We start from the raw sequence: 14278 nt of genomic DNA on the forward strand, positions 1-14278 counted from the left end.
GGTGTGAATGTGACTGGTTGTCTGTCTCTGTGTGTTAGTCCTGCGACCTGTCCAGGGTCGCCTCTTGCCCTATGACAGCTGGGATAGGATCCAGCGACCCTGAAAAGGATAAGCGGTAGCGAATGGATGGATGGATGGATGGTTCATTTGGTTAACAAACTGAAAATCTTTGGTTGTGTCTCTCTCATTTTTTGTCTTGGCTCTTTAGCCAATGAATTGCAATATCTGTTGACTATGACTTTTGTAATGCCTCAAAAGTAAATCCACAGGTCTTAGTCTTTAAACAAGACTAAGACCTGTGACAACGTAAAAAATGTTTGCACAGATCTTAGACTCCCTTTTAGTATTTCTATTCTGTCCCATTTATTTTGTAGACTTTCTAGCTTTTGGCTTTTGGTAAAATCTAATGCAAATATCAATGGGTCCAAAACAATGAATCCTACTGATTTTCACATCCTCAAAGTCCTTCTGCATAGGCACGTGACCAAATACATGAAAAACAAAGTTGTGTTTTGTGTGTACTAATAAACATGAGCCATTTTGAGATGATTAAATATATATATATATATATATATACACATATATATATATATAATCCATAGGTCCCTCATCCTATTCATGTAGCCCCCCCCCCCCCCAGACATAGAGGACAGTTACAAGTACTTGGGGATCCCGCAGGCGAATGGGAACCATGAAGAGGCCGCTAGAAAAGCTGCAACCACCAAGTACCTGCAGAGGGTCAGGCAAGTCCTGAGGAGTCAGCTGAATGGTAAGAACAAGATCCGGGCCATCAACACGTACGCCCTGCCCGTGATCAGGTACCCTGCTGGGGTAATAGGCTGGCCAAAGGAGGAGATAGAAGCCACTGACATAAAGACAAGAAAGCTCCTTACCATGCATGGAGGGTTTCACCCCAAGTCCAGCACCCTGAGGCTGTACGCTAAGCGGAAGGAAGGGGGCCGGGGACTGGTGAGTGTCAGCACCACAGTCCAGGATGAGACAACGAACATCCAAGAATACATTGGGAAGATGGCCCCAACTGACCGAGTGCTCAGTGAATACCTCAGGCAGCAGAAACCCAAGAAAGAGGAGGGAGACGAGGAACCATCATGGAAGGACAGGCCCCTGCACGGTATGTACCACCGGCAGATAGAGGAGGTGGCTGATATCCAGAAATCCTACCAGTGGCTGGACAAAGCTGGACTGAAAGACAGCACAGAGGCACTAATCATGGCAGCACAAGAACAAGCTCTGAGCACAAGATCCATAGAGGCTGGGGTCTATCACACCAGGCAAGACCCCAGGTGCAGGCTGTGTAAAGATGCCCCAGAGACAATCCAGCACATAACAGCAGGGTGCAAGATGCTAGCAGGCAAGGCATACATGGAACGCCATAACCAAGTGGCCGGCATAGTGTACAGGAACATCTGTGCCGAGTATAACCTGGAAGTCCCGAGGTCAAAATGGGAGATGCCCCCAAGGGTGGTGGAGAATGACCGAGCTAAGATCCTGTGGGACTTCCAGATACAGACGGACAAAATGGTGGTGGCTAACCAACCGGACATAGTGGTGGTAGACAAACAGAAGAAGACGGCCGTAGTGATCGATGTAGCGGTTCCGAATGACAGCAATATCAGGAAGAAGGAACACGAGAAGCTGGAGAAATACCAAGGGCTCAGAGAAGAGCTCGAGAGGATGTGGAGGGTGAAGGTAACGGTGGTCCCCGTGGTAATCGGAGCACTAGGTGCGGTGACTCCCAAGCTAGGCGAGTGGCTCCAGCAGATCCCGGGAACAACATCGGAGATCTCTGTCCAGAAGAGCGCAGTCCTGGGAACAGCTAAGATACTGCGCAGGACCCTCAAGCTCCCAGGCCTCTGGTAGAGGACCCGAGCTTGAAGGATAAACCGCCCGCAGGGGCGTGCTGGGTGTTTTTTATTTTTATATATATATATATATATATATATATATATATATATATATATATATATATATGTATATGAATGAATGATAGACTGCTTGTTAAGATTTCTGAGCTTTACAAATATTTTCTTCTAAACATCAACTTGGTAGCTTGGATGTGTTGTCATCTATCAGTGCTGTCCCCATGCATACAGCCGCTGCTGGTACTGTGTACATTTTTGCTCCTCTGTCCAAATATGCATAAAATGACAAATGAAACTTAACATTTTCTAATATTATTCCTTTAATCTTCTGTCTCTAGGTGTTTGTGTATCCACCCAGCCATCCATTTTCTTTCACTTATCCAGGGCTGGGTCATGGGGACAGCAGCCTAAGCAGAGAAGCCTACACTTCCCTTTCCCCGGTCACTTCCTCCAGGTTATCCAGGGGAACACCAAGGCATTCCCAGGCCAGCTGAGAGATATAATCTCTCCAGCGTGCCCTGGTCCAGTGTTCTGCCACTGGGACAAAAATCACGTTGTTTCTCCTGTATCTGAGGTTCAACTAGCAGGCTGCTGTGTGGGTTAAAAATAAGAGAAAAAGAAAGGGTGCACAGAGAGATAAGGAGAAAACAAACTATAGAAGAGAGCACAATTTAATTCAATGACATGCAGTGGTGGCATGTGATGAAGAGAATGGTAAATAGATGCTCACCCCTGCCATAGTAACATAATTAAGGGATGAATCAAGGTCACTCGATCAATCTCTAAGTATATGATTTTTTTTTTAAAGGAAAGTTCAACTGCTAATCTTAACCTGACCTGATCATTCAGGACTTAGAAATGTCTAGAAGGATTCTAAATTCAATGCATGAAGTACAGCACAGATTTGGCTGCACCTCTTAGTTTTAATGTAAAATGAATGAACCAGAACAATATAACATGGATATATTTAATGACAAGCAACCATAGAACTAGAGGGTTTATTTCCATCTACATGTTTAGTTTACCAGATTTTATGTTATACATTTTAGACAATTACAAAAATAGCTTAAATCTTTTACAACCAAATACCCAACCAAAAAAGAGCAAACAAAAACATTCTCACAAAGTTAAGCTAACACTGTGGTAAAAGAGTTGCTAAAACAAACTCTATCCTGACATGGCGCCATTTACTCATTTAGCCATAAAAAAGACACTGATAGAATCTGCGAAAGAAATCAAGGCACATATGTAATGTGGCAGATAACTACCAGCTTTCCCAATGAAACAAAACCCAAACCTGCGTTTTAAACCATTCTACATAACTGCAACCTCAACACACATTTGATCATGATTCCCAAAGAAAGTTCGTTTTAGCTTAATGTGATGCCTTTTCTTTTAGTTTTTTGAGTATGTGTTATTTAAGTTAACATATTTTTCTACTGATACAGAAATTGTTTTGTGTTTTAAGTGATGCAACTTTGCAGGTACAATGTAAAAGACTTCATGCAAAATGATAATAAACAAAAGGTGATATGAGGTTTGTTACAGCTTCTTATCTGAGGCTTAAACAGGAAATATTCTGTTGGAAGACTGCTTAACAAATTTATTAAACCACCACCTGGTGTCAGGTTTATGTCACAGCTGCCCCAAATTAACAGTATTGGTCATAACCAAAATCATTTTCTTATGTTTCTGTACTGGTTAATCCACCAGTTTAATACAACTACCTTATGTAAATAATATTTTTAATACTAAAATATAATTTCTGTTGTTGTCCAGTGTGCCAGCTTAAATTTGGATAGAAAAAAAAACATGAATTCAGTTTGTATTTGCCTAATAAACAAACATTATATATATATATTTTATATTTTTAAACACATTTTTAAGAGATTTCTAAAATATTTATGATTTTTAATGACAGGTAGTCTAATAAATTTGTTAATTACTGGATCTGCAGCCTAAACCATACTCGAACATAACGTGAGCCTGGTTATAGGACATTAAGATATTTATAATTACAAGAAAGTCAGCATTACAAATGTACTGTTGTAATATAAAATCCATTTGAAATATTACAGCATTAGTTGAAAATGTTTAGCAGCCTCTGTGGTGATGGGTTAATAGTACTGAAGACAACTAACCAGTGTAACCTGTAGATTGCCAAAAATGATTAACCTGAAAATGTATTTTGCCTTTCAAAAAGATCATTACTGAGTAATTTTAATACTGCATTACAAATATCAATGCGTAGACAACTTTAACATCACTTTCCATTAATACGTATATGTTTGCATATATTGATCCTATGCATTATCAGTCCTGTGTATAGTGTCCAAGCCAACACAGATTACCATTTCACCATTTGTTTTACAGTTCTTTAAAAGGTGTGCATTTGTGCGTGTCTGTGTTTTATTTGAACAGTACACAAAAGTATTTAAGCACCAATAAATGAGTAAGTCTGAGGAAAATGTATTACAAAAACCACAACAAACTAGTTGAAGTCATCTGACTGCAAAGACTTTAGAACCACTGTGCTGAGATGTTGCTGAATGAAAAAGAAACTACCGCCAAAACAACTGCTGTGTGCATGTTTGATTAAAGGTTTCTTCTTTAGAGCGTTAGTCCTGCATTCCATGACTAATATTGATTCAAAGCTATCTAACAAACAACAAACATTTAAGTCAGCAGCAAGGACTTCTACTGTTGTCCAGGAAAGACTGGCAGCAGTAATTAAACATCTTTTCCTTTCTTTCTGTGACTAAACTATAACAATCAGTCAAAACGCATCAAGATTGGCAAACATTTGTCAAGCAACTGAAACACTGGTTTATCATGAATACTGTTAATGGTTCCTTCAAATCTGACCTTAAAGTTTCACTACCTAGTCATCTCACAATCATGGTAATGCACAGGAATGCAAAAATGAAACTGGCGATAGGTAAAAATATACCATAATAAAACAAAACGGCACAAGTCATCATAAACGTCAGCCGTAAAAAAGTGGACTAACATTTCTGAGTGGCTTGTTCATTTAAAAAATGCTTATTGTATGTAAAAATCAATGCACTTTGAGGTTTCAATGAGGGACCACAAGTCATACAAGCTGATAGCATGTTATACAAAACTGTTATGATCATGCATTAGTGAAAACTTACTTACTGACTTAAGATTAATTTAAGAGATCACCATAACATGTTCAAACTATCTGCACAGAAAATCCTTCCTTATGTGCCAGTGACATCATTGACTCTCAGAAAACCTCAAGCCTTTACAAAACATCAGAAGCAGGTTCATCTTTCCCTCTGAGGTGAATGTGGAAACGCAGTGTTTGCGTCCTCTTGGAGAGATTCCATGTCGGAGGATGTGAGAGTTCGGTTTGACACAGGGGCATTACATGGCCGGCTCTGCTGCAAAAAGCAAATCAGCCCCTTGTGATTTCTGCGTGTCTACGTGTCCTTACTCCAACCGGGCCCCGCACCGTTTCAGGGCTGAGAGAGACGCTTGCGTTTGAGCTTCTGCCTTGCCATTTCCTCCTTTCAAAACAAAAACAGAGAGAGGACAAGAGAGTACTGACAACACACTCTTGCATCCGCCGCGAAATAACGTCCATCTCTTCAAGCATCCATCCTGTGAGAATGGACGAGTGCGCACACGACAATCAGGCAACAAGGCAGGCTTTGTTAGTTAGGCACTCCTCTACTCCAACAATGGCATCTGGACTGTCCTCCAAACTAAGAGTCTCACGGCCACGTCACGTCAGTCTCTTCAAAAGCACGGCTGCTTTCACAACAACAACACCGGATCTCGAGTTTAAACATTTTTTTTTTAATACTGTAGACCCAAATATGTCCTTGTTCTCAAAGTCTCAATATATTATATAATAGGATTTTATAAAAAAGGAAAAAAGGGAGTAGGGTTGTTGGCATAGTATTCTGTTGCAATATATACCACATCAATATGTACAGATTCCATGCTGCTGGTTAGTAATCACTGCAAAAGAAGAAAAAATGGACTGATTAGTGCGGAAGAATTAAAATGAGCAAATAACTACTGCATTCAGATTTTCATGCACTGCAATTACAAAATCGCACACAGGCTGTAATATACTTACAAAATGCTCCTGTGTCAAATAAGCCAACAAATATGAATTCAATTGAATAATACTAAGCATGTGTTTTGACTTTGTTAGCCATTCCCCCAGAGCACTCTCTGCTGTATCAAAATCATTTGGAAATGATTTCATAAGTTAATAAAATGATTAAAAAAAACATGTTCGAAATTTTAACACTCACCTTGTGCCAGCAGCCCGGTATGGGTAGCCCGTCACGTCCCTGCAAGGTGAAAACAGAAGTTAAAAAAAGCGTGAAAATGTCCAGCGATGCATGCTTCCCTGCATCTGAAGAATTTGCACGCTGCTGATTTTAATGTCGGTTGGTGTGCCTTCACGGTCAGGCGTGTTATATTAAAAATCTAATTTTACTTTTGTTTTGATTTTAAGTCATATGTTACTCTAATAAATCCAGATTTCTAAGTACCACATTACTTTTATTATCACATTTAAAATGAACATTTCGATATTTGGAGAAATACTTGGATAACACGATGGTCGATCTGTTAAATAAGAGGTACAGTCAGCAGTCCAGTTAACTTAGCTTCGCTTTGGATAGGTGCACTATCTTGACAGTACTGGGACACACCTCTTTATCTCTGAAAAGACGTGTGATAAAATGCACCTATCCATGCAATCTGCTTTTAGAAATATTTGGTCATTGCAAAGAGCTTGCTGAGTCAGTTCATGCAATATCTTCATCAACTATAAATGGTATTATTGTAAAGTGGAATTATTTAGGAACTATGACAACTTGACCAGAAAGTGTCAGACCATATAAAGTTAGTTACTGAGTGCTGTGCTGCATAGCACATAAAAGTTTCCTCAGTAAGTGCAGAGCTCCAAACCTCTGGCATTAACATCAGCACAGAAACTGTGCACCAGGAACTTCCTGCCATGGGTTTCCATGGCCATGTAGTGTATATGCTAGATGTTTCCTTCTATTACTAGTCTCCAAGCAAAACGATGCCAACCAGCTACAGTAATATTCTAAGAACTGTACCATGTCTCATATGTAACTCGTTGTCAGCATTTACCAAATGTCTGTCTGTGGTTCTGATTTTGCACAATCCTTCATACTGACGAAACTATTAATTACTATTATTTTCTTGATTACACCTGCTTTTTCCTCTTCTGTTTTCTTCTTTGCAATCAAGTATAGTAAGTAGTTCTGCATTTCTGGAACTTGGCATTGTGTGTATATTTCACAAATTCATAGCAAGCTTTACGTTTTTTTGGCTTGATCGGGCCTAGACAGTTTTGCTGTTTATTATCTGTGAACGCCTTTCTTTATTATTATTGTTATTAAGCCACACCCACATGAACAATGTGTTGGTAAATGTCAGTTTATATGTTTCAGAGTTGGGACCAATTGGACCCCCCCCCCCCCCCCCCCCTCCAAAAGACCAAAATTTAAAGAAGCGTTTAAACAGTCAATAACAGCATCAGTTACAGTGATCAGAGAGAAGTGGGGAAAAGAAGCAAAGATACTGTACCAGAGGACAGGGGCCCTCAGGGCCAGAAGGAGGAAGAAGAGGAGTTGCAGGAGAAGAAACCGCTGCCTTCACAGACTGCTCTTTAGACTCATCGCACCCCTGTTAGCAGGAGCCGAGTAGACATTTAAAGCATAGAAGAACAAGTTCAGAAAAGCAGTTAAAGGGGGAAACAGAGATAAGATATATGCTAAGTGTTTTTAAACTAAAAAGCTAGAGGAAAGTGGGAGTAAGTAAATGAGCATTGCTGCAAAGCCTTTGTGTGTACATGTGTGGGGGAGACATACCACAGGACAAGGCTGGTCCAGACCCGGAGGACCTTGTTCACCCTTCTGGCCCTTTAGACCTCTCTTCCCTACTGTTCCTCTGTCACCCTGGGAGTGATGAGGACAACAGTTAAACAAATTCATACACTTATCACATGCAGCTAATGAAGACAGCCCATTCATACACTGGAAATAGTTTAAGCAGTTTAAGTCAGTCATTATTGTTGCTATGTTAAAAAACTGAAGGAGGAAGATGCGATAAGCTGGAGGAGAACTGAGGATCTGTTTGGACTTACCTTGTCTCCTTTTTCGCCTCGATCACCTTTTTCTCCCCTCAGGCCTGGGAAACCCTGGATACAAAACCACAATCCATAAGGGAACTTATTACCCAATATATGTCAGACTTTATTTAAACTGAAGATACTGTGATAAAATAATGTCAACATGTATAGTTCTTCTTAGTAAGAAACTCACATCAAGTCCAGGCTCTCCTAGTCTTCCCTGCAAATACACATTGAGAAAGATTTTTTTTAAAAATAATGAATAAACCAGCAACGAACAACAGATCTATTAAACACTTTTATGGAGGTTGTTGTGTCCTTACTTTCTCTCCCTTGGCACCAGGAAGGCCCACTAAGCCCGGAGACCCAGGTGGACCTTGGAGGCCATCTGATCCCTGCAGTAAAAGCACACATTCATCACTGCATCATGTCCAGTTCTTGAGCCATGACCAACACATTAGAATAATAATAAAGCCCATTATCACTTACTCTGGATCCAGGAGGACCACTGTCTCCCTTCTCTCCCTTTATCCCCACTCCTGGTTCACCCTGCATTACAGCAAAGCCACACTGAGTACAAGACAATGCATCATACAGCTGCCATCCGCCTCCATCACATACAGATAAACGAGCTTACCTTAGGACCAGGCATTCCATGCAGCCCCTGTAGGACATTGTGTGATGTGAGTCTTTGCAAACTACAGACCTGACTGGACTTGTTTTATCTGAAATGATATAAAGTTATGCTGCAGGTACTCACCATGGATCCAGGGTGCCCAGGTATTCCCGGTGGGCCTGGTGGGCCAGGTGGGCCTGGCTGGGAAATCATCTGAACCTTTAGCACCAATGAAAAAGTGGAAACAAGAAGAGAAGCATATAAATTAAGTGAAAAAAGTGGTTAAGAGTTTCTCAGCTAAATTCAAAACTTTGTATAGTCGTTCCTCAAAGTAACCAGAGAATTTCAGACTGTTTCATGTGTTTACTTCTTTAGATTCTCACTCATTTCCAAAATGAAAATCAATTGGAAAGAACTTAAAACTAGAGTAAAATCTACATCAATGAGTGTGAACATTATTCAGTTCTTTAAAGCAATGAAGCAGATGGTTCAAAACATGCAAATAACAAATAAATAACAATATATTTCCCTTTAAACTGTCTGTTTGGAGGTGCAGCAATCTGTAATGAACGTCAGAGGATTCATGTATTTCATACTCATACTAACCAAGTTGTCATCTAGTCTGCAGTCGCCTTTTTCTCCTTTCTGTCCATCCATACCCTGAGCCACAAAGAGCAGGATTAACTTTCAGCTGTTTTTAAAGTTGTCACCATTGTGTTATTAGCGAAATAGAGTCACTGTCGCTACTTACAGTAGGCCCAGAGAGACCCATCTCGCCTTTCTCTCCTCTCATGCCGGGAGGTCCTGTCTCACCCATGTCACCTTTGAGTCCCTGGAGATGAAGAAGAGATTAATAAGGCAGATGATGCTAAACGTCCCACTGACTACTATATGAAGTAGTGAAAGAAAAGGAGCATGCGTCTGGGTGTAATATACTCTCTTTGTCGCTTTACCTTCTCCCCGTCAACTCCTGCTGGTCCAGGTAACCCGAGCTCACCCTGATGCAGAACAAAAAGAGGGAAGATGCACTCGGTGGACTAATATATCTGACTTTGTCTACAAAATCAGGCTTAGCATGTTTTGGGTATTTATCAAACAATAAATATCAGCCAGTCACAGCTGTATGGCTTACCTTTTCCCCTGCAGGTCCTGGAGGTCCTGGTGGTCCAGGTGGCCCCTGGAGAAAAACAGGCAGAATAAAAGAAATGAGCACAAAGCTTTGTTGCATGACCTGTGTTAGACTAAATTAACCTAGCAACAACTGATTTTCTGGTTTAGCTGATTACAGCTAGTCACCGACTTTGTGTGTCACTTGCTGCCGGGCTGGCGTGCTAACAACAGCTGCCTCTCTTGGTGGATAAAATTGCTCGTGCGAGCTGTGAGACCAAACTCAAACAGATCAAACCAAGACCTGAAAGCAACTATAAAGCTGTGGGGAGCTAAGGAGGTCTTTCTCTTACAAATAGTCATATGCATCATATAAAAATATGACACTATAACGGCTTTAATTAGAGCTGCAATTTTCAGACAGTCCCTTAGACATCTTCTGCATTTTTTATCTGCTCACTCTCACACTGTTTATCACAGTGAGGCTGGTAACTCATTATAAAAGGCCCAAATCGTGAACACAAAACGCTATAATTCACAATGTGGGCCTGACAGTAAACAAGTCCAAAACCTTCCTTCATTCCTTTTTGCTGATCACAACCAACTTGAAGCAATTTTTATCTTACAGAGATTGTAAAAGAGCTCTGAATGTGGTTTGTGCTACACAATAGCCTGGCACGGCTCTCTGTGATTGTCTGAATGATGGGACTGCTGGAGAAAACATTCATGTGACTTTATGTAACCCTAATGATGAATGAAGAATGGCGTGCATATATGTAATAGGCCATATTCTTCCCATGCAGCTCTGCCGTTATGCTATGAGTGATAGCTCTTGTAAATCACTCCACTTAATCTTTATATTCACAATGCTACACTTGTTATTCCTCCTTGTAAAGGCTCCGGTCATCTTGAAGCAATAAAAAGGAAAAAAGCCAAGTCGCCTCCCAGAGGTGTACGATTCATTTTCCAGTTTCTAACTTGTTGTTCGTTCTCAGCTTTTAAAGCCATGGAAAATGATGTTTACAAGCAACTATTTGATCCCAGACACTCCATCACTGGAAAGTGAATGCTATTCATCTGCAAAATGACTGACAGTGACAAACAACCCATCTTAGCATTGTTTTAAACCAAATTCATCATCACCTAACATTTCACAACAAGCACATGAAACGCTGCTTTTCACACAAACAAGCGATCAACTCACAAGGTGGGTGGCCAGTGAGCGCTACCTGCTCCGTGGAGCCCTGCGTGTGAATTTGTGCCAACTAATTCGCAATGGCAAATAGCTTCCGATAAGATCTCGGGTCCATGCTTTCACCAATCCCTTTGCAACATTCTTATATTGCTTGTATTGATTGTTGCATGCAGGAGCTCAGCTCCAGGGGGACCTGGTTCATAATTGTTTTAAATCAAATGCATGCTCCACTTCTCAGAGAGCCATCTGCCAGTAGCACGTACTGCGGTGTACAGCAGGATCAAAGAAGCTGGTGTCTGAAGAGAGTGATGTGAGACTGTGTTGACAGTGAGGCGCTCCCTTCTCTATGTGCTAGCACAAAGTAAAACACACCATGCTGCCCTGTAGCAGGTTTCAAACACATACTTTTCACATACATGCCATAAAAACACAGAAGGCTTTTGATTTTTCTGCATAATTAATCAAAGCTCTTTAGGCTGCATGTCATCTGATAGCACAGCGGTGCTTTATTTGTAAGGGCTGTGCTTTTTTTTCTGTCCCAAACAAATACACAAGAGACTCTGGAAAACTGAGACACTCAGTAATGCTCTTTAGATGTGGCCCCTAGAGTGACATCCAATACATATGAAGTCCAACACTCTTTGTTGAGGGCATCTACAAACACAAACAAAACCCATTAGCAAGAGAAAGCGGGCGATGCAGTAAATACACAAGAGATGCTTAGATGCAAATCTGTGCATTGGTGTTAGTTACTGGTCACACCGCCAAAAACATGCAGCAACAGCAGCAGCAGATTACCGAAACACTGATGGTGTTGATGGCCTGTCGAGGAGAAATGGCGACATGTTTAGTTTTTGGTTTCTTTTTACCACACTGCCAGCTCTGGTGTTATTTACTTATTTACTTGTTTTGAAAAGCTCTGCCTCAATCCTTATGTGGAATTCAGTCATAAGCGGCTGAATGAATCGGGTGTCGCTGACACCGACACTTGAATATGACTCACCTGCAAAGCATCTAGAAGCTTCCCATTGAAGTCGATGATGTCTGAAGCACCCGGGGTGCCCTTCTCACCAGGAAAACCCTGAGGCAGAAAAAATAATAATGTAGGAATATTTTATATAAATGTAGAGATGCATAGATGGCTCAGCATAATAGCAGAAGGACAGAGTTGGCCCTTAAGCATAACAAATAACATACCATGGCTCCCTGTAGTCCTTGCTCTCCTCTTTCTCCTTTGTCACCCTGTTTGCACCATGAACACCATATTATGGTAAAACTCTTTCATAGCATAATTGTTAGCATTATTATTGATCATTATTATTTCAAAAACAATTTCAGATATGTTTCTTACCTTTAATCCTGGAAGTCCATCCATGCCTCGCTCTCCTTTTACTGCATTCCCAGGCTCGCCCTGTTTAAATGCACATTAAAGGTTAGAAACATACTTAAAATCGTCCATGTCAGAGACATGAGAGTGGTAGAGTAAAGCTCGGCTTTACCTTTTGCCCCGGGACACCCTGTTGTGGATAACCAGGCTGTCCATCTTCTCCCTAGCAATTCAAAAGAGCCATTAAATGCAGAGAGAGCTACATATCTGGCTATATTAAAACAGCTTTTGAGCCCTTTGATGGCAACACTTCAGTTAAGATCAATAGTTTGTTAGCAGTCTTACCGGCCTCCCAGGCAGTCCCTGTGGCCCCTGAGGTGGAAATATATAAAAAAAATAAATTATGAATTTTTCAGACAGTCAAATTATTCCGACTAAAAAGACTCCAACAGCAAAAGCCAAATTGCTTCAGCTGTAAACCAAACAAAATGCGAAACAAACTCTTAAAGCTTAGTGTGAACTCTGCTCACCTCAGCTCCATCGCGACCAGGAAAACCCTGAAAGGACAGAGGAGACATTTAATGAGGTGAATCTACTTCAGGAACATGAATCTTTTTGGCCACTAGATGTCACTTTTCAATAAGGCATTCAAGGCAGTCTGTAGACTTCAGCTCCTTCAGCACGAGCTGGACTGTTTAGAGAATAATTACAGGAAATGGATGAATGATGAGCAGAGAAAAATAACAAAGACAGATGCTTCAATACAGGCCACAACTGGTTACCTAATGCATGGATAAGCAGGAAAATTCTGAAAATTATGCTCTTTTGGCCTTTCCAACAGCCAGATGTAAACCCAACTTCGGTCTAACTTGTTGGACAGCGGTGTTCCCGTGTCAGCAGTGATGATCAATCTTATGGCGTGTCGACCTCCCCAAAAAGGGTTCAAGAGACTTGCAAAATGCCCCTTAAGTATGCATTAAGAGAGTTTTCTTTCTTTGCTTTGACGCCCATTCATACAAAAGAAGACTAAACAAGTCTTATTCTGTTTGCAGTTGGATTTGAATTTGAAGCCTTCAAACTGAAGTCTGTGTTTGATGAGTGTTAAGCCAGTGAGCACAAACTTCTATCCATCAATGAGCTAACATATTTTTTATTTAGCCAAAAAGATCTTTTTTAGCGACTGTCTGCGACAGCCAGGTGGAAGCAGCTAAACATCTGCTATGAAGTCATTCATGGCGGAGACAGCTTAGAGGGCTCTTGTGCAAGAGCCTCTCTCCATTGCTTCCTCACACACAGATACACACACTACTATCAAGTAGTTGTGTTTACTTGATCAGCCAGTGGACCCTAATAAATGCACGATATAAATTGAAGGTTGTTAGCCTTCCATTCAGTAATATGCAGAAGCTGATTAGATATTCTCCAGCTGGCCAGCGTGCAAAAAGTGTCATCGCGATCCTTCCTACTGTTTTCTGGACCCGTTTTACTTTCATCTTTTTGGCGCTGCTCTTTCTTTCTCATCATATTTCCTTACCAACATCTATCCATCCATACAGTCATCAATCCACCCGAACCAACCAATTGCCAATTAACTTGACAATTATCCTGTGGGAAGCCATGCAGGCAGAACATGTAGACCCTGCTGATTGGAAGGTTAAAACCCAGTACCTTCTTACTTTAAGGTGACAGAGCTACCCGACAGCATGAGACATTTCATTCTATATAACAGATAAAAAACGATGGAGGTTTGAGTACACCAGGGCTGGAAGTCTCACTCACTTTCTCCCGCTCGGCCCTCTTAGACATCTGCCTACAACATGGAGTGGCTCTCTGCAGGCCTCTGTGCTTTGTTTTGCTGTTTTGGGGTTTTGCAACTCCTTTAATCAACTTGAAGAGCACATTTGCAATCGACTAGGTTACAGGATGGGCCCCCTTTTCTCTTCGACCCGTCTGTTTTTTGTCATTTTCTGAGCTGCGCTGGCTTTCCCTGCTGTTGGTTCAG

The 14278-nt window shown here is 41.1% G+C and overlaps 1 protein-coding gene and 1 long non-coding RNA gene across 2 annotated transcripts in view; one reads left to right on the top strand and one right to left on the bottom strand.

Moving 5' to 3' along the window:
- Positions 1–2010: 2010 nt before the first annotated feature.
- LOC146582192 (uncharacterized) lies at positions 2011–3173 on the top strand. Its single transcript, XR_014894470.1, has 2 exons — positions 2011–2123; positions 2222–3173. It is a non-coding gene; the product is annotated as an uncharacterized LOC146582192 (long non-coding RNA).
- Positions 2837–14278, bottom strand: part of col23a1b (collagen type XXIII alpha 1 chain b) — a 128817-nt gene continuing 117375 nt past the window's right edge. The window contains exons 12-30 of the mRNA XM_085292764.1: positions 12807–12833; positions 12622–12648; positions 12449–12499; positions 12301–12360; positions 12147–12191; positions 11953–12030; positions 9780–9824; positions 9601–9645; positions 9399–9479; positions 9254–9307; positions 8792–8866; positions 8669–8695; positions 8521–8580; positions 8355–8426; positions 8225–8251; positions 8047–8100; positions 7772–7858; positions 6176–6214; positions 2837–5416 (exon numbers count right to left, since the gene is read on the bottom strand). Of these exons, the coding sequence (XP_085148890.1) occupies positions 5366–5416; positions 6176–6214; positions 7772–7858; positions 8047–8100; positions 8225–8251; positions 8355–8426; positions 8521–8580; positions 8669–8695; positions 8792–8866; positions 9254–9307; positions 9399–9479; positions 9601–9645; positions 9780–9824; positions 11953–12030; positions 12147–12191; positions 12301–12360; positions 12449–12499; positions 12622–12648; positions 12807–12833 (1005 nt within the window). The 3' untranslated portion in view covers positions 2837–5365. The remainder of the gene's footprint in view (positions 5417–6175; positions 6215–7771; positions 7859–8046; positions 8101–8224; positions 8252–8354; positions 8427–8520; positions 8581–8668; positions 8696–8791; positions 8867–9253; positions 9308–9398; positions 9480–9600; positions 9646–9779; positions 9825–11952; positions 12031–12146; positions 12192–12300; positions 12361–12448; positions 12500–12621; positions 12649–12806; positions 12834–14278) is intronic.

Source organism: Mchenga conophoros, linkage group LG2 (genome assembly GCF_057382185.1).
Source record: "Mchenga conophoros isolate Kocher_MC1m ecotype Shallow Benthic linkage group LG2, M_conophoros_male_GT1.1, whole genome shotgun sequence".
Classification (NCBI taxonomy): domain Eukaryota; kingdom Metazoa; phylum Chordata; class Actinopteri; order Cichliformes; family Cichlidae; genus Mchenga; species Mchenga conophoros.